We start from the raw sequence: 18794 nt of genomic DNA, 5'->3' as shown, positions 1-18794 counted from the left end.
TAACGCTAAAATAACACTTGTCAAAAGTAATTAAAATAAAAATACTACTTAGGAAAATTATGCTTTTCTGTTGCTCTGTTTGGAAAAATTTCTAATAAAAATACATGGCCAATGAAGATATTTACTGCCAAGTAAAGTTAATTTTGGACTCTGTGTGTAATGATCAAAACATACTTTTCAAGCATGTGATGTTGATACGCGTCTCTTCTGCACAATAGTGTCACAGCAGAACTCCTTGACAGATCCATTTTCTTTCTCTGCTGGCCTCACACGGCAGATGTTCTCAGGGGACTTCGGTATCATTCGCTTTGATAGGGTGCTCGTCAATGATGGAGGACACTATAACCCTCAAACAGGTAAACTGAAACCCTGAAACTCTATTTAATAACCCCGTCTGTAAGATAAACATGTTTAGATTAGTAGTTTTACTACAAGAAACCAATTTATTAGCAAATGGCTGCAATATAACAAAGAGTGAAAAATTTAAGGGGGTCTGAATACTTTCCGTACCCACTGTATATATCCTATTTGGCTGCTGATGTTGCTCCTCCCTCTCTGTAGGGATCTTTAGGGTGCCCGCTGATGGCCGTTATCTGGTGAGCGCTGTTCTAACAGCTCCGCGGGGTGAGCACGCAGAAGCCGTGCTCTCAGTGTCCAATCGCAGCGTGCAGAAGTTGGACACAGCGGGTTACTGGAGTGGCCACCCACGGCTGACCCGGGATCAGTGCATGCGTGGGGGGTCTGCGTCCTTTAGCCTCATCCTCCCTCTCCGGCAAGGTGACACTGTGGCCTTGGTGCGCACTGCTGGGAAACTGGCGATCTCTGATTCTAGAGAGATCCTCTCCACCTTCAGCGCTATATTCCTATACTCGCCTCAAGCCAAGAGATAACCCTGTCACTGAGAGGGGTGCTAACGTGACTTAACGCAAGTCTAACTATTCACAATGCTGCCCCATTTGGAAAGGTGCGGTCACATTAACAACATTTCTGCAAGAATAGAGGCATATTGGCGTGACCAGCTCGAGTCCATTGCGAAATCTTTATGGGAAATACTTCCCAACCATGTGGATTCCCATTGAAATCACTGGATTTGGTTTGCGAAAATTTGCAGAACGGTAAATGGGACCGCACCTTGAGACTTGTGACTATGCAATAGAATTTGGCTTTGGTTATTTATCAGACACAATACGGAGTTATTTAGATTTTTAAAGGTGGAATGTGTTGGAGGTGGTAAAAAATCAATCATGATTGCACTCGCACAATCACTAAGAAAAAGAGCATAGCATTTGATTTTAGTAGTATATGTGCAACAATCTATATAATTTTTTTTTATTGTGATCTTAAAATATCTATAAAATGTAAAAGGTTTATATATTTTTTGCAACGTTAAATTAACAAATGCGTATTTTTTAATCTTTAAAAACTGGTTCAACAGTTCACTTTGAATATCACTTCTTTTACAGCCAATATTTTTATCTATAAAAATAAATAAATGAACTACCATGATTTTGCACATTTTGTTTTAAATGCACTTTGGGTAGGACAATAAAAAAATTATAGATACTGTAAAATACACATTTGGGCTTGTAAATTAAAAACTGATCTATCATCTTTTGCAGTAAGCCTACATTATTTCACATTTAAATAATACATTTAAAATGAATAAAAACAAAAGTAATTTTCTCCACAAACTGGGTTTTGTGCCACATATTAAACTTACACTATACACACCCTGAAGACTTAAGCAAAGCAATTAAATTTACATTCATTGTGACATCAACTTCTCAGTGCTATAAACAGTCCACACAGCTGTATTAAATACATCTTTAATATATGCATAAACATTGTCCAAACCATAGTTTTTGTTGTTGTTTTTTTTATCTATAGTACAATTATGCATTTAAAGGCATTTATGCTGGTCAAACGCAAACCTATAACGCAAAAGCGAGAAATGCACCAACCCACTCGAGTACAACTACAAAAAAAAGCAAGTAAAACAAAAGGCATCAAAGATTAAGAGGAATGACAAAACACATTCAGCACTTACAACAAAAGAAAGAATAGAGCCTTTTTTGTTAACATTTGTTTTTACAATTTTTTACCATTAATGTTAGTTTCATACAAGATGAGTGTGTTCACACACAAGAGGTATTACTTTCATAGAAAGAATGGGATTCCTTTGTTGGCAATTAACAGATTTCACTTCCAAACATCGTAACTGCAGACACAAAGTGCAACACACATATATATTAAATCACAACAGTCAGCTGAACCATGAAATGCCCCAATTTTTCCCTAAACAATGATCTGACTTCAAGAAATGATTTGTGCTCTAATTCTGTACATCTATTTTAACATCCAGCACACAGTGCTCTAAAACTTACCCTTACGAGATTGAAAACAACTTGAACAAAGCCCAAAGGTGGGGGCCAAGACCATAGTGACCACATAGAGTGCACGTTACTTCAGTCGAGTCTTGCTCATCCTTCACTTGCACATCAGCTTCAACATTTTCTAAAATAAAGAAATTCAGCTTCCTGTTGTTCAAGATCATCCACTAACAGTGAAAACCTGCAATGTCAAGATTCGATTCAAACTGTCTAACCCAACAGAAAGCGTCAATGCATGTGTAAAACATAAATGGTCCTATTTATATTTCAAACTAAGCATGCAAAGGCCTAACAAAACATTAAAGACCATTTCATACTCTCACAGGCCGCAGCCTACTTAAAGGTATAACATGCCTTCATTTTGAAAGCCAATATATACTACACTCTTCTTAACTTAATACAGATCTCTTGCCGAGGTTTACATCTATAAAAGCGCTTAAATCCTCGCATTGTGCTCAAATGGCTGCTGAAAAACTTCGAACGTTATTGCATTTCTGTCATGAGTTAAGTGCAAGACGATCTGATATTTTTCCTTTCTTGGCTGCAGCTGAAAAAGTGCGATCGGTAAGGCGTTCTGCAGCAACCAGACGATGAAAATGTCAACAGTTGAAAAATAACAAGAAAGCCCAATTACAATGAAATCCTTGGTGTACTTTTCATACAAATCCAGTCGACTGTACGAGGCTGTGCGCGCTAAATCTGCTGAACTGTAAATTATGAGCTGTGTCCTCATGTGGCACGGCTCATTCTGTGCATACTTTCCAGTATCTACGAGATTCAGCTCATTTCGCACCATCTGGCAATGCATATTCAAACTGTCATACCGTCACCACATCTTAGAGGCAGTGCATGTTAATTAGTTAATTCTAACTAATGCCTTTGTATATAAATAATCTATGCTCTAAAAAATTTAAATTAGTGGTTGTAAAGAATATCTTTGTTAATTACTTCGATTATGAGCATATCTGTATGCCACCTTTAACTTTACACATACCCAAACAAACAGCTGTGCATTCATTCCGCTGACCAAGAGGCCATTAGTCGTCGAACTAATACTGTAAACATTAACCCAATAGCAATAAATTCCTTCAGAGCTGAAGCAGCCTAATTCATAGCAGCTAATCAAAATGATATAGATTAGAAATACAGAGCAGCACCAGGTGTTTCAGTTTGTGGGAGTTCTACTTACATCCCATTAATGTGAAGCTGGGGTGTGTTTTGGTGTTGGTTCAGCTTAGAGGTGCTTTTGTGCAGTTCACATTTCCTAGGTGGGATAGGATGGCCACTTTATTTGTCTTTAAGCAGAGCTGTGAGATGTGGAAGGGTACCGGCTAAGTGGTTCTGATGGCAGAGATGACCGTGAACGTGTAATAGATGGCCCCTCTGGGATGGTCTATAAAAGCAGGTCCTCCGCACAGATCTCAGGGATAGGTTGACGCCAGAAACAGAATGTACTGAACTCTGGGAAGCTGAAAGCTGAACTTTGTTCTTTACTCAGCAAGGGAAAGACGTGATCCACCAGCTCACTCAATCTACTGTACCTACACACAAACAGATAACGAGCGTGAGACAGCTAATCGAAAACACACAAAGGCGTCCTTCAACTCACAAGAAGACCTTGAACAAAGTTCAAGAATCAGCTCTCCACCTTTGAATCAGCATAATCTTTGACAGCTGAAGTCGACTTTAGAGATACTTTTATGTATAGCTGCAGATCAATGTGCCTACTTACGAGGACTTGTTGCCCTTGGTTTGCTCCTGTATGAGCTCTCCTTTGGGGTTAACCGTAAAGATTCTGCAGAGTGGCACTCCAACCTCCTTGTAGGCAAAGACGTCCTAGAAGAAACAGTCAGAAGATCAGGCTTCAAGCGTCAACTTAGGACACCCTCTGCTGTTTTTTTCCACCCAGTCCACAAACAAAAACATCATTTTGTGTTAGTTCCTGACATTAGCAACGGTTTTATGATGAAATGGATGCATTTGTGCCTGTATAAACATTCAGTGTCTTACTCCACCCAAACAAACAATATAATTTATTCAGCTGGAAACGATCAGCAGGCTGGTTCATAGCAGCTGGTCATGCAGTCCGAGACTGTGCGTGTAGCCTGAGGGGACAGCGCTTCGAAGTTCTAAGCCTCAAACATGAATCTTTGTGCTGAGCTTTGACTCTGCTGCTGAGGTGAGTGCGCATTAAAAAAAAAAGTTAACTGCATTCCAACTCACATTTGTTCGGTTTCCAAATGCGGCATAAAAAGGATGTTTGTTGGGCAGGAAAAGGTTCTTAATGTCAGTAAGGCATTCGATTTTGAAGATTTCTGGCTTCTTCTCAATCACCTCCCTTTCAGACAAAGAAAACATTTTGAATAAGTGAAGTCAACTGCTTGGTACTTTTATATGTATTCTGCTTTAATGGGATTTATTCATTAATTCAACTTATTAAAGGGATAGTTCACTCCAAAACAAAAATTGTCATCATTTACTCACCTTCATGTCCAAATTTGTATGACTGACTTACTTCTGCAGAACACAAATGAAGATATTTTGAAGAATGTTGGTACAAACAGTTTTGGTTACTTACCACTGACTTCTATTGCATGGACAAAAAAATACATTTCTCAAAATATCTTCTTTTGTATTATACAGAAGAAAGAAGTACAGGTTTGAAATGACATAAGGGTGAATAACGGTGACAGAATTTTTTTTTTTAACTACCCCTTAAAAACAATGACGTTTATATAATACCTGTGAAATGCAGAGAAGAGGCTACTGGGAGAGAGCATGAGTGGTCCACGGGGCAGGATAATGCCTCCGTCATTTACCCATTGCAGATATCCTCGCGTCATGTCTGCCATGCCAATTGCCCTTGCTGAGCAGTACAGGAATTTATATCCATTTCTGGTAAAAACAAAAAACAAATGCCCTTTTATCAAAACTTCGTTTAAAGGCTGCTTGTGTCTTTTTAGTGAAGAAAACATGTCTTCAAGGAGGTTGAAGATTAAGCATGCAAACTCACTCAGCCACGGAGTGGTAGAGTTTAGCAATGCCCTGATGCGTCCAGTCCTTCCCAAACTGAGGCAAAATCTGCCCGAACACATCTGATCTGAAAGCACATAAACATACGGGTGAGCATGGCACGTACTAGAAAAACTAAAGACGCAAATTCCTCTAGTGCATATTTGTTCTACTTGGAAGGAAGTCCAAGTCTCATCCAACTGGCTTCCTAAATATAGCTTCTGACATTCTTTTTATTCTTAGAACTAATAGACTTGTAAAGGAGACATATTTTTTTTCTCAGCTTGGGCAAAACTCTGTGTCGTCTACTAATGAGGATCTTCTCCCCGCTTTAGCATTTTATCTCCAGCTCATTCCAAGTGGCATTATGAGAGAGCAAGATTTAAATTGGTTCATTATGGTGACATCCTCCTCCTAGTCCAACCTTGGTCTAGGTGCACCCCACAGTCAGCCGCCCTGCTTCACAGCCTCAGAGAGATGTGTCAGGCAAGCGGGTCAGAGAAATAATAAGCAGCAGTCAATCTGCCCGTTTGATGTTTGCCACCCACCAGCCACTGAGGGCACGAGTCTGGAGGCGGAGAGCATTCGTTTGCATAGACGCGTTGATATTACAGCCGGCTTTGCAGTAATTAAAAACCAAAGACGGTGGAACGGTATCGCACTAATATTAGAGCTGTGAACTCCATCAAACAGCCAGTAAAACTCAGGGAGACATTGTCCGTTAAATGGTGCATTGTCTTTGTCACTGAAAGCGTTAGTGGAGAGGGCTGTGATGCGAGATCATTATTAGTGGTTCATTATTTGCCACATACTCAGAGTGCTTGTTTTGATGAAGCAGACTCTGTCTTGATCTATAAACCGCTTTCTGTTTTGGCAGTAAAAAACCTGGCAGTGAGTGAGTCCTTCTGCAGTAACTAATGGAAATGTTTATGCACACCTAAGCCTTTTTCCCCTCTTTCATGACTACAGTAAACTATAAAAATGAAGAACAAACGTGGATTTTGCACAAAAACAACCCAGCATATGACTTTCATTAAAGGAAACACGTGCTGTGTGTCTGAGAAATACATACTTGGTGATGGTTCCATCGATGTCTGAGATGATGACTTTATCGTCCCAGTTCCAAAGGTAGATGGTGCCTTCACAGCGGCACGTGCCCTGGTACTGCGTTGTGATGCTGAAGGTTACATCATTGGGTCCTTCCTTTAGTTTCAGACTAGCCTGTAAGTCAATACCACCTTATCAATGCATCTCTTGACCACTACATATCATTAATCTTTCCTGACAGTATTATATAAACTTCAGAAAATGATTTTTTGAAAATGAGTTTTTCCTTTTCAAAAATATCAGTAAATCAGTTATGGTAATTTTCTGGTATGAGAACTTGTAACATTACCAGTAAAGTATTGGTATCATGCTATATGTGAGCAAAGAACAGGATTACCGGTATAAGCTTGTACGCGCTAACAATCATAAAGCTCTGTTGGAGCTGTTTGCCGCTGCTTTTAATTGTTTTTCTATGTAAACATGCACTAGACAGGCACCTGACCATTGCGCTGCATCTCGTGCCCGAGACCCTGCCTACTATCTATAAATTGCATAGTATAGTAACTGCAGTACTATAGAAACTATTATGCATCTAATGTTTTTAAAAACAAAAACACATTCTGTGTGACCATCCCCTCACGGCCATCACTCAGAAGTAAAAAAAAAACAAATTGGACAGATGAATCAAGGTAGATGAAGAAAATGGAGCTTTTAAAGGTAATTTCACTTGATTGACATGGTTTTGATGTGTGAATATGTAGTATCTTACTAGTAAAAAGACAGAACAGTGTTGTTCGTGTGAACAGCACGTTTGTGCATTTACCAGAAAAGTAATTCTGCTAATTTTACACTAACTCACCAGGATTACTGTGTAAAAGGGGATAATATCTGTATAGTTAACTAATATTAATTGACTAACACACTTGACTGCTGAATGCTGCAACATAAATAAATAAAAAACCCTGAGCTTTGATAATTAAATGATTAATGAGATTAAAATCTTAATTTATGCAATGCAATCAGTTCATCTACACCATCTTCATTAATTTATACATTCGTGAATTTATTAAAAGACCAGCTTTCATCAATGGAAGATTTTCTGTTGCACAACTGCATCTATAGTTGCCAATAGGGGGCAGTAGAGTGCAAATCAACTGCAATACACTACCCTTTCAGAATGAGTCACAGAGCTTTTACATAATTTCCTGGAGGAAGCTTGAGGGACAGCTTTAAACAACTGCCTTTTACAGAGCTGTTGCACTACAGGCAACAGAGCTCTGGATCTTTCAGTCAAAACCACAAGAGCAAGTGTTGAAGCTGCTTATGTAAATAATAGCCGCTGTGTGGTTTAGCATGGAGTATGTTTACAGAACTAAAGATTTCTGTCTCCTGACAAAAGCGTAGACTCACAATCTGGTTGGAGGAGAGGCGCAGGGACTTGCGGTAAGCGTGAGTAGATGTGTGGCTGTGGGGCTCAGACTGGACCTTGCGCTCCATTGATGATGCGGCGGCGCTCACCTCCTTCCCCTCCTCATCGCTGGATGAGTCCCTGGTGTCCACTCTGCGCTCAGAGCAAACGGAATCAGTGAACTAAATTTGCAATCACATCCAGATTCCTAATTTAGACTACAACAGCACCACAGAGAATGAGACAAAACAGAAAGTAGGCTGGATCGTCCTGATTAACAACTTCTGCATGAACGGGGAAAAAACTAGTCAGCGATCAGAGGAAGGGTCAAAGGTAAAACTGATACTTTTGTCTTTTACTCATTTTTTTTTTTTACAACCAAGCCAGCTGACATAGCTAGTTTTATGCTCCCATCTATAACATTTGGTTGCATTTTATTAGTTTAATTCAAGAATAACAACCAGTCTGATTATTATAATCTCCACATCTTCCAAAAGTGACAGGCAGGAAATGATGCTGTCTGTCAGGGCTTCTGACTCACTTGCGGGCATGACTTTCCATTGACAAAGAGGAGCTGCCTTCCTCCATTTGGGACTGCTTTATCTCCAGCTTTCCAGTGCTTTCTGACTGTATAACAAAACAAAAGAACATTAGTGCATCAGATCACACGTATCTATAAATTGCAAAAACAAATTTGTGTAAACATGTCATTATTTAATTTTGTTGTTGTGACGGGCTACATGATCCTATCATCCTCACATGCTGTCAGGCTATTACTGAAAAGTCTGATGAGCTGCCTGGCCTATTTCTAGGCTGTAAAATTCCATACCGCAGAGCGGTGCTAATTACAGACACGCCAGATGAGGGCAGCGAAGGAGCCTGATGTATGGTGTCTGAATGATGGGACAAGAACGAACTTCAGAGGCAGCTTGTTTCATCTTCTTTAAAACTAAGACTTGCCTCTTCCTTTTGTTCAGGCAATTACGTGAGCTTGTGTAATCAGATCTGCCCACAGAAGTCTAAAGACAAGTACTGGAATGCAGTGGAATTAAAAGGCCAATAACCGCTTAAAGGTTTTGTTCCTACTCCCTAATTACAGCTCAATAAAGACCTTTATTTTTAAAAGAAACTTTTAAAAGAAAAGTTTGTCTTTGCAGAGTGTTATACAAATCTGAAGGTCACACCACTCTGGTCTTACCTGTTTAATAGTGCTATCCGCTCTCTTTCTCCAGAACCACCAGCGGCCTGATTTCTTTGGCATCCTCTCTTTCACCCAAGCTTCCTCTGTAGCCTAAACAGAACACTGACATGAGCTATTTGACCTACTAGTACACCACAGCACTGCAAAACAAACTTTAAAGGACATAAAAACAGCAAGAAAAAAATATCCTATTAGGTAGAACAAAATACCTTGGGTAAATTCTTCTGAAATGCTTGCAAACTTAGGATCAAAGGGGCAGCCAATGTCCAATTGTAATACCTAAAATAAACAACAAAAAGGTCATTTATTTACTAATGTAAGCATTTCGTCAACTTTATACAATTACATTCAGAATATATTTGTTTCATTTAAATTCAAACCCACCTGTTTCCTATTTTAACAACTAAATTCGGATTGTCTATGATAGCTGGATTTTCTGCAAATTCATGATACGTGATGATATGCTCCATAAATTTTTCTAGAAACAAGCAGAAAGAGAACTTTAAAATCACTTGTATTATTCTCATTTGTAAATCTCTTCAAATAAAAGCATAAATCCATAAATGTATTACAATAGACAAATTAACCACAGTTTCCTGTTTCCACATCTACAGCTGTAATTTCCACACCATAATAAAGGAATGCACAAACCAGAAAGATTCAGATACCTTTGGAAATCTCTCCGTTCTCACTGAGTCCTCCACACAGAGACAGAGTGACATCAGGAAGATCACTGGCAGAGTCAGACAGGCACTCAGTGCCACTGTCGGCCGCAGCACTGCCCACAGACTGCGGGGACTGAGAGCCTGAGTGCATCCCAGAATCCATCCAGTGCTTGGAGCCACCGTCTGAATCACTGCAAATACACATAACACATTCAAGGTGTCCTGACACCTGATAAACTTGTTATGAACTGCTTTCCAAGTGCCTTAATCTAATCTTAACAGCAATATAGGTCAGATGTGCAATTCTCTTTCTACCTCTTAGGAAAGTAGCGAGCAGCAACATCAGGCTCCAGCACATTCAGGTCATCCAGGTAGATGTCCTCTGGGCCCTGGTGCTGACTCCTTTTTGGGACGCCTAAACAAATTTACAGTCAGGAGACAGTAATCATACCAGAACAGCAAGGTTCTACAACAAGCTCTCCGCACCAAGGTGCTTTACCTCGACAGCACTAAATTAGATTGATTTAGGTGCACGATTTTTATTTCTAGAACACACTGATATAATCTTGTTAAACATGAATCAACCACAATTTTATTACAACTTTATCTACTCCCACACTTCCACTATCAAATAGAGATAACGGGCACTGGCAAGCCAATCAATCAAACCAACTACAGACAGAATTTCCTATAATGAGGTGCTTAACTGGCCCACCTTTCTTTTTGGAGGGTGAGTCAGTCTTGGGGCCAACATCTCCCAAGTCCCCACCCATATGAGCAGCAGAGGCAGTAGTTGGAGCAGCAGGAAGGCTGTTTGAAGGAGTGGAGGTCAACACTCCACTAGGCACCGTCTCCAACTCTGACTCAGTGGGAGTTTTGGGGGTCACAGGGGTGCAGGGTTTAGGCTTGACTATGGTACAGCCAGGAGTCCCTGAGGCCGGTTCTCTTTCATCTGTCTGCATGGCCTCTGAGCTCAGGATGACTCTGAAGTGAGTGTTCTCTGAAGGCGTTATGGTCACGGTCTTCGGCAGCTCCACCCTTTCCTTCTTTGAAACCTGGGAATTACATTTTTGATGAGTGGCGATGAGCTGAAATTTAATCAGACCCGTTAACTCAGTCATAGCATAAAACAGGAAATATTTTTGCATTCTACATTCACTTATTACTAGGCCCAGGCAGACTCTACAGGTTTTAAAAAGATTTTATGTGCTGATTTGGAAGAAAACTGCAGAATGGATTTAAACATGGTAAAATGTGTTCATTTATTAAACAAACATTGTGAACATGATGAAAATCTTTCAAACGATTTCTGAAACGTTGTATTACTAGCACTTCTTGTGTTTATTGCCTCTTCATGATCTCATTTGTAAGTCACCTGGGACAAAAGTGTCTGCTAAATGAATACATGTAAATGTAAATCATGAAGGATGAACATTCAGATATCATATATATCTTCAGCATTTCCTTAATGCGAACTAAATAAATACAAATAAATGGCATGAAATTCACAGAAAAATGTTTCTGTGTAATTTACCCTGGTAGATTCTGGAAACTCTCCCCATGTCCACTGCATGTGTGACTCCATTTTGAGCAGGCTCTCTGAAGGCCGAACGACCAGTTCAGAGTCACTCTTGGGAGAAAAGGCCCCTGACATGGCATGACTGCTCAAAATACAATAACAAACAGCAACTCACATGAACTGAGACAAAAATGAATGTGAAAATGAACAGAGTCTTCAATTCTTAAAACATATATTTGGAATACTCCAATATGATAAGGATCAAAAACATATCTTTAAGTGCGTATGAGAGAGATATTAAGCAGATACAAACCAATCTGATGGAGACCAGTCTCCGTCAGAATAAGGGTAGTTGTCCAAAGAATGACGAACTGTTGGTAACTTGGGTTCAACTTCTCTAACTGTACTAATTGAAGATGATCTGAAAGACAGATTTTCCTTTAAATCAAATGTCCGCTCCATCAGATATAAGTATTTCTGATGTGCATGCATCAGTTGGTACCTGGTGTTGGAAGCAGGGTCCTCATCAGAACTCAGGTCCATCTCAAATATATCATCTGTTGAAGGGGTCGAGCTGATGATGGCAGGAGGGGTCAGCTCCTCTCGACGTGGGTCACCTTTATGCTTTTTTCTCCGTTTTTTCTTCTTCTTGGCTGCCCCAGTGCTGGCTACAGGGGGATCAGGAGGGTCCTCGGGGTCCAGTGGATCATCATCCAGGTTCTGACTTGACCTGTGATCACCTCCGATCCAAAATAGGTGACTCTCAGTGGGGATGGGGGAGGTAGCCAGGTGAGCTGGTACAATCTCCTACAAAAAAAAGATAATTAATGCATGACAGATTGACTGTCTTTGCAATGCTAATGTTTTTTTAAACAAAATGCCATTTTCATACTGAAATATGAAGATTTTTGGTGCAGTCAGTCAAGTGAGTGACAATACCTGTGAACCAGAGAACACTTACGTTCTGCTCCTCAGTTTCCTGCACAAAGAAGGCTTCTCCATTATCTCCCAGCTTCATATGGAGATCCACAGGCTCCCCGTTGATCTCTATGTCAATCTGAAGGAGTTGCAGAGGATTAATGTAAAACACAACCTTAATATAGAAGCCACCAACAGATGTAGCTTCAAACTTTCAATAAAGTTACACACCTACAACTTATTGTATGATCTGTGCTTTCATAATTATCCAACACCACGATTCTAAATCAAATGCCTGACCTTTGCAATGTCCCTTTTTATTTTATTAAAAATATCTATGTACGGCATATGTGTTAGATGACCTTAAAAAGCCAATATCTGTTGACATTTACCCTGCGATTCCCTTCTGAACTCGTGACTTTTCACCCTGCACATCCAAATTGAGACAAACAGCAGGTTTACTCTCCTGTCCACCAATGCAGTTTTAATCATTTGTTCACAGGAGACACAATACCTGTTGAGGGGGATCTAGCCACCAAAACATAATTAGCGAATTTGTGCCGCTCTGAAAGCACTGCAGCCAGCTGACCCTCAAAGAGGATCGCAACACACACCTGATACCACGACCCGGCACAACAGCAGCCTGATATTGAGCTGTTTGAGTCTCAGATGACATCCACAGAAACATTATCCTTCAGTTGGACCTCCAAGAAAATACAGATTTATTTATTTCCCAGTGTTCTGTGTTTTTTAGTATTCTCACAACTGTTTCTTTGGACTGCTCTTATACCAACTCATTTAGTCTATCCAGGGGCCTCAGAGCCTCAGTTTCAGGGTTGCTGGGTGATTTATGCATGCAGAGTAATGGGCCAGAATTTTAATGTCGGTATAAATCATGACCCTGAGTAAATCTCGTACAGAGAGCTCACTTACATGCATGCTTGTGGACAACAAGATCTGGATTTCATTTCACAGCATAGCAAGAAGAGAGGGACGGATGTTGTTCTGACTTATAATGATTGTTTTGTATAAGCAATCTAATTTGTTTACTATAACAATCCAGATCTATTTCATAATGGTGGTAAGAAAGCGAGGTCAACTGTCTCTTATCTGCACTGTGGGCAAATGCGTTACACCACACTCTCTGACAGAAACTCGCATGAAAAACTGGGATTAAAAATGGCTAAACTGAGCTTGAAACACTTTTCAAAGGTTGTTGAAGCGAATCTACTGCCATCTCCCAATCACAGAGGCAACCTTGACAAAACTCTCACTCCTCTGCCTCCATTTCCTATCTCTTTTTAGTCAGAGAAACCTGTTGCCATAGCGACCACTTCTTTCTAAACCTCTTCACACATCCTGTAGATAGTGAGAACTGCTCCATCCCCCATCCACTGCTGTTTCTCATGCACACTGGTAGATGTTTTATGCTAAACACTGTAACACATTCTGTCTGTGTACTATAGATGATTGAAAACGTGACCGGAATGCTTTCAAATATGTTATTTATTGCCTATAATCTTGTTATTTACTGCTGGAGATAAACACTTAAGACTATCACAGAATGCACAGTTTCAAAAGAAAAATTCTCACTGATCATGTCTACAGCCCATTTCCTCAACAACTACAACATTTCACTGTTTAAATGAGAAGAACTGAACATACCACTCGCACTCACAAGGTAATAGATAAATAATGATTTTCCTGTCTTTCCATTCGAGCATTTATTTAGCCTATTCTGTCAATGCTCTAGGTCTGTTTACATGCAGTATCCTCTGCTGGAATCTTCTGTCACAAACATGCCAGCAAAGAAACATGTGTATAGAGCTGCTACAAAGGCACAGGCCTGCATACGCATCGCTGAGTGTTTTCAAATGAACCACCGCAGACATGCACAGACATGCACAGATGAAGGCATATTTGAAGACTGTAGAATCATGAGGACATTTGTGGATTCAAGCTGAGCTTCTTTGATCGTACTTGTGTTTGCTCTTTCATCCAGTCATTATGGTGCAAGAGTAATGTTGCCATAGGCTCCAGACTGGAAAGCAGAAAAGCAAATATTGTCCAAAGCTCAGATAAATTATACTGATAGTGACCTGTCTGTGGATTTGTCTTTATTCTGTTTTGAAAAGTTTTCAGAAACTCAGTTGCTTGAGAAAAATCTATATGCCTTGGACTTGTTGATGACATTCACAATTTATCTTCATGTTTTATTTGAAAATCCTATTTGCACTTCAACACTCACCACTTTCTCTTTGGAGCGCAGCACACCCAGTTTTCCGAAGCGCACATGGAAAGGGGAGCATTGGTAGGTGCCGTCCTTCTGCCGGACCACCACTACATCGATGCAGCCTGAAAGCGTGGCCTGGTTAATGCCCTTATACAGCTCCTTCATGGTCACCAGGACCTGACCGGCCAACTGCCCCACGTAATTCATGGTGTCCGCCTAAAAAGAGTAACAGAAAGCAAAACAAACTTAACCTTAAGACATCACACAGCAAACAATAACTACTTTTTTTTTTTTTTCCCACTGTATCTGTACATGGCAAATGTGGCACGATCTCCCCTTAACTCAAAGTAAAAGTGAAATTCTAAGTTCTCTTTGGCTGCCTGCCTTTTTAAAACTGTTATCAGCAGACCAGCAGATGGCGGTCTGAATGTGCTCCAACATTACTGTCCAATAGGTGAGCAAAGAGAGCAAATTAATCTCAAACAAGGACACAGGATGAACTAAATAAATAAATAAATAAAAATAAGTTAATATTTATTTATGTTTCCTCACATACTTTGAATGTGAAGCTCAATGCACATTTTTTTTGAATTGCTGGCATTCTTCTAGTACCTGTTTAACAGCAGGATATGGTTGCACAACCGGTTGCAAATTTAAGAAAACTGACTGACATGTTGATCTATGATAGCAAATTATTCAAAAAACAAAAAACATCCGGTCTAAATTCAAGGTTAATGCCTAGGGTATGAGACGACATGCTAAATTAATCCCCAGCAGACTAGTGAAGTTCACAGAAATGCTATTTCTGGAATTAATTATTATGCTAATGACAATGAGTAATTCTGATTTAACAACATGGCTCATTTTAGTCTTTATGAGGTCTAACAATGTGAAAATAGGCAAGTTATTTTTAAACATCAGATCAAGGAAACCACAAGATTAAATACTGTCACAGCTTGTATAAAATGCCTGGGGGGAAAGGCAAATAGCTAAAGTAGAGCATTCTCTCTAACCATAGGGGCAGCCAAAAAGGTCTTAACAGACTTTGCACCCATGGCTAACCTACTTTTTCCCCAGCACAAGAGTCACTATTTACATGAACCATTTTCTCTGGACCATTCACACATGCAGTTGCTTTTAAGGAGAGAAAGAAAAGGTATATGCAAAAAAGCTGAGCAGAGCATAACAATAAATAACACTTGGCCCAACAGGAAGTGCATTTAAAGTATAATATACAACATGCAGCACATTATCGTAAAATAAAAGTATGCTTTATATTCACAACAGTACCTTGTGTATAGAATTGGTCATATGGGGTAGAAAAGAAATTGTACTAGACAAATTTAATTTACACTCATGAAAAACATTACCGTTCAAACAGTTGGGGTCACCAGCATTTTTTATGTTTTGGAAAGAAGTATGATAATAAAGATATCATTATTTGATCAAAAATACAGTAAAAAAAATAGTCACATTACAATTTATTTAGTTTTCTATTTTAATATATTTTAAAACTAAATTATTTAGAATAAAAGGGATGTTAATTTCTTTTTAAAAATCTTATTAACCTTATAATTTTGAACAGTAGTGTATGTATATATATATATATATATATATATATATATATATATATATATATATATATACATACACTACTGTTCAAAATTATAAGGTTAATATATATTATATATATTATAAGCAAATAAGAAGCTAGCAAATCCCATCCCAATCCTGACAATGACATTTTAGTTCAATCTAAATAAAAGGCTTAAGCCCTAACATAAGCAATTCGTTCAATCGTTTTATTGGCTAAACTGTAACATCTTCATTTGTAAAATACACTGGTATGCAATCTTCAGCCACTGGCAATCAATGTAATGCCAAAAACGAACATAAATCTAGACTAATATTAATCAGCTGGAAATCAAATCTCCACTCTAAATGTGTTTGCAAGATTTGAAATTATTTTCTTCTCCAGTTTTAAATTCAAAATGTAAACAGAAGTCATTCCATGCAAAATTAGATAAAAAATATAGGTGTGCTGGTCTGTTTTTCATAAACTGTTTATAAGCTTTACCTGATAAAAGAACACGTTTTAAGGCATTTACATGACCTAACACACTGTCATGTTATTAGACATAATAAATGCAAGATTGTGCACGTAAACACTCAGTGTGTGGTAATTTATGGAGTTAATTGCTAATAATAATAATATCACTTAACTAATGCTAAACCGGACTCTTAACACTACACCTAGATACCAATGAACGGTCTCATTCGCATTTCTCACTCACCCAGGACCATGATGCCCTAAGGTATGAGGACTCATCTTGTTCACTGTTGTCCTCCTCAGTGCAGCTGCCAGTGGCTTCTGGTTCTGCCCTAGGACGGACTCTTTTCATCAACTGTTTACCTCTGGTCTTTCCTTCCTTAGAAATAATTTATTTACCTGTGTCATCCTAAACACTATGTCAGGTGGCCTGCCTACCTGGTCTGACTCAATGACCTTGTAGGGCATAAACATAAACTAATGTAACCTTTCTGACACGGCATACACTTAAAAAACAGAAGCTGCATTTTAGTTTCGTCAAATCACGTCATATTAAAGAAGACCTAACAAATCAACCAACTGGGTATAAGAACCTACTCTCACTAACCAATGAGGCAAGAGTAAGAGGTCAGCAGTTCTGAAACAGATAAGACTTGTTTCCAGCGAGGGGGCCGGTGAGGTTGACCGCTGATAAGGGCCTTGAAAAGGGGTGCTGGAGGAAAACAGTAGTTGTATTTCACCCGTCTGTGCAATCACATGAGGAGAACGTCCTCCATGCGGATTCTGACAAACATTCAGCTTACTTTAATTAATGATTCAACTCAGAAGATCTTCTATAGGCATAGGAGCCCACAAAGACACATTAGTGAAATTTATTTCACATCAATTCTGAGTCTAATTTCATGATACTATTTTCATGTTATAGCAAATAATTAATTAAATTGGGAATAGACCAGAGACCACATATAATTTTTGATATTTTTTTACTAGTGGGTGCAGGACACTATAGTTCATTTATGTAAGTGAGGATAGCAAAATAAAGTAAACTGTGACAAATCATACCCAAAAATTCTTCATACAGTGGACTACCAGTAAAATTGATACAAATTTGGGTCCAAAAATTATTCAGACCGAGTCTGGGAAAAAAACTGAAGTTCAGGTTTGCATGAAGCTGGATGACAGCATGCCCAGGAGACTACAGGCTGTCATTGAGGCTAAGGGTTGCCCGACAAAGTATTCATAGTTGTGTAAATACTGTCATACTAACAGCTGTCTGAATTATTTTGGTTGATTGTAATCTATTACATACCTTTCTATCAAAATGATCTATCATTATCAAGATGAATTTGTTCTGACACAGTGCAACTCTGAGTTCTTGTCATATTTTATTATAATTTTCTAAACTATAGCGAATAAACTGATAATGTGAGAAATGTTGAAGGTGTCTGAATAAATTTTGGTTTGACTGTATCTATTTGATAAATGAAGTTAACCAACTAACATACCCTTTTGGTTTCTGTACCCAATATTTAAAAAATTTACAAATGCAATAATAATATCGGTATCGGTACTCTGTATCGGCAAGTACCAAAAAGTATCGGTATCGGGCGAGTACTGGAAAAAGTGGTATCGGTGCATCCCTAATCCTCAGTCATCTCTACTTTGTCTCTTTATGTGGTAAGTGAAATTTTATGTACTGTAATGTAACAGGCAACCATTAGCAATCGTTTCTGAATACGGATTCACGCTTCGGGCACACCCCCTAACTCCCCTAACTAACATATATATTAGGCCTGGGCGATAAAACGGTATCGATATTTATCGACGGTACACCTTCTTCGATAACGATATAAAAAATGTCCAATATAGTGCACGATATAGGCACCTGCTCTGAGTGACACAGACAGCACACACAAACATGAACACATGCTGAATTGAGTGCTGTGCCTGCCTGTGATGAGGAGATTGTGAATAAAAAAAATGAATATTAGTCGAATTTAAAATAAACCTTTGCATTTCAATGCAAAACTAGTACGATCAAATGTTAGGAGTGCATCAGGGAGCGTCATCAGTGGAGCACGAGATGCGGTGATGATGATGTAAGTGACGTTGTTGCATTTTAATGTTTTGTTAGTCTAGCCCACGAGCACGCGCAGTTGCTGCGTTATGCACTCAAAATATTAGAGAAATATAGAAGCTCAATGCAGAGAAGATCTTGATTAGGTTAAAACTGAAACCAAGCCATTCACACAGAACGTATATTCAGCGCATTTTTAGACGGACAAATATGACTGCTGCACTCGCGTCTCACAGAAGAGATGTAGCCATGCAAAGTTAAAACAGTTTAAACT

General features: G+C 39.0%; 2 protein-coding genes across 3 annotated transcripts in view; one reads left to right on the top strand and one right to left on the bottom strand.

The window, feature by feature from the left end:
• Window positions 1-1238, top strand: part of LOC107686046 (EMILIN-2-like) — a 17376-nt gene extending 16138 nt beyond the window's left edge. The window contains exons 8-9 of the mRNA XM_016482871.1: window positions 219-356; window positions 562-1238. Of these exons, the coding sequence (XP_016338357.1) occupies window positions 219-356; window positions 562-890 (467 nt within the window). The 3' untranslated portion in view covers window positions 891-1238. The remainder of the gene's footprint in view (window positions 1-218; window positions 357-561) is intronic.
• A 572-nt stretch (window positions 1239-1810) lies between these two features.
• Window positions 1811-18794, bottom strand: part of LOC107686047 (phosphatidate phosphatase LPIN2-like) — a 20956-nt gene continuing 3972 nt past the window's right edge. Inside the window, exons 1-20 of one of the 2 annotated variants that reach the window (XM_016482872.1) lie at window positions 16688-16916; window positions 14409-14609; window positions 12204-12299; window positions 11745-12049; window positions 11556-11663; window positions 11258-11384; window positions 10439-10778; window positions 10039-10138; window positions 9727-9914; window positions 9443-9536; window positions 9268-9337; window positions 9056-9148; window positions 8399-8484; window positions 7860-8010; window positions 6475-6623; window positions 5404-5490; window positions 5133-5285; window positions 4614-4728; window positions 4123-4226; window positions 1811-3931 (exon numbers count right to left, since the gene is read on the bottom strand). In XM_016482872.1, the coding sequence (XP_016338358.1) occupies window positions 3784-3931; window positions 4123-4226; window positions 4614-4728; window positions 5133-5285; window positions 5404-5490; window positions 6475-6623; window positions 7860-8010; window positions 8399-8484; window positions 9056-9148; window positions 9268-9337; window positions 9443-9536; window positions 9727-9914; window positions 10039-10138; window positions 10439-10778; window positions 11258-11384; window positions 11556-11663; window positions 11745-12049; window positions 12204-12299; window positions 14409-14609; window positions 16688-16795 (2823 nt within the window). In that variant the 5' untranslated portion in view covers window positions 16796-16916 and the 3' untranslated portion in view covers window positions 1811-3783. Of the gene's footprint in view, window positions 3932-4122; window positions 4227-4613; window positions 4729-5132; window positions 5286-5403; window positions 5491-6474; window positions 6624-7859; window positions 8011-8398; window positions 8485-9055; window positions 9149-9267; window positions 9338-9442; window positions 9537-9726; window positions 9915-10038; window positions 10139-10438; window positions 10779-11257; window positions 11385-11555; window positions 11664-11744; window positions 12050-12203; window positions 12300-14408; window positions 14610-16687; window positions 16917-18794 lie in introns of those variants that run through there. The other variant, XM_016482873.1, reaches the window with a different exon arrangement.

Source organism: Sinocyclocheilus anshuiensis, unplaced genomic scaffold, assembly GCF_001515605.1.
Source record: "Sinocyclocheilus anshuiensis isolate Anshui unplaced genomic scaffold, SAMN03320099.WGS_v1.1 scaffold930, whole genome shotgun sequence".
NCBI lineage: Eukaryota > Metazoa > Chordata > Actinopteri > Cypriniformes > Cyprinidae > Sinocyclocheilus > Sinocyclocheilus anshuiensis.
The sequence above is the reverse complement of the archived record's forward strand: the minus strand, read 5'-3'. Positions and strand labels throughout refer to the sequence as shown.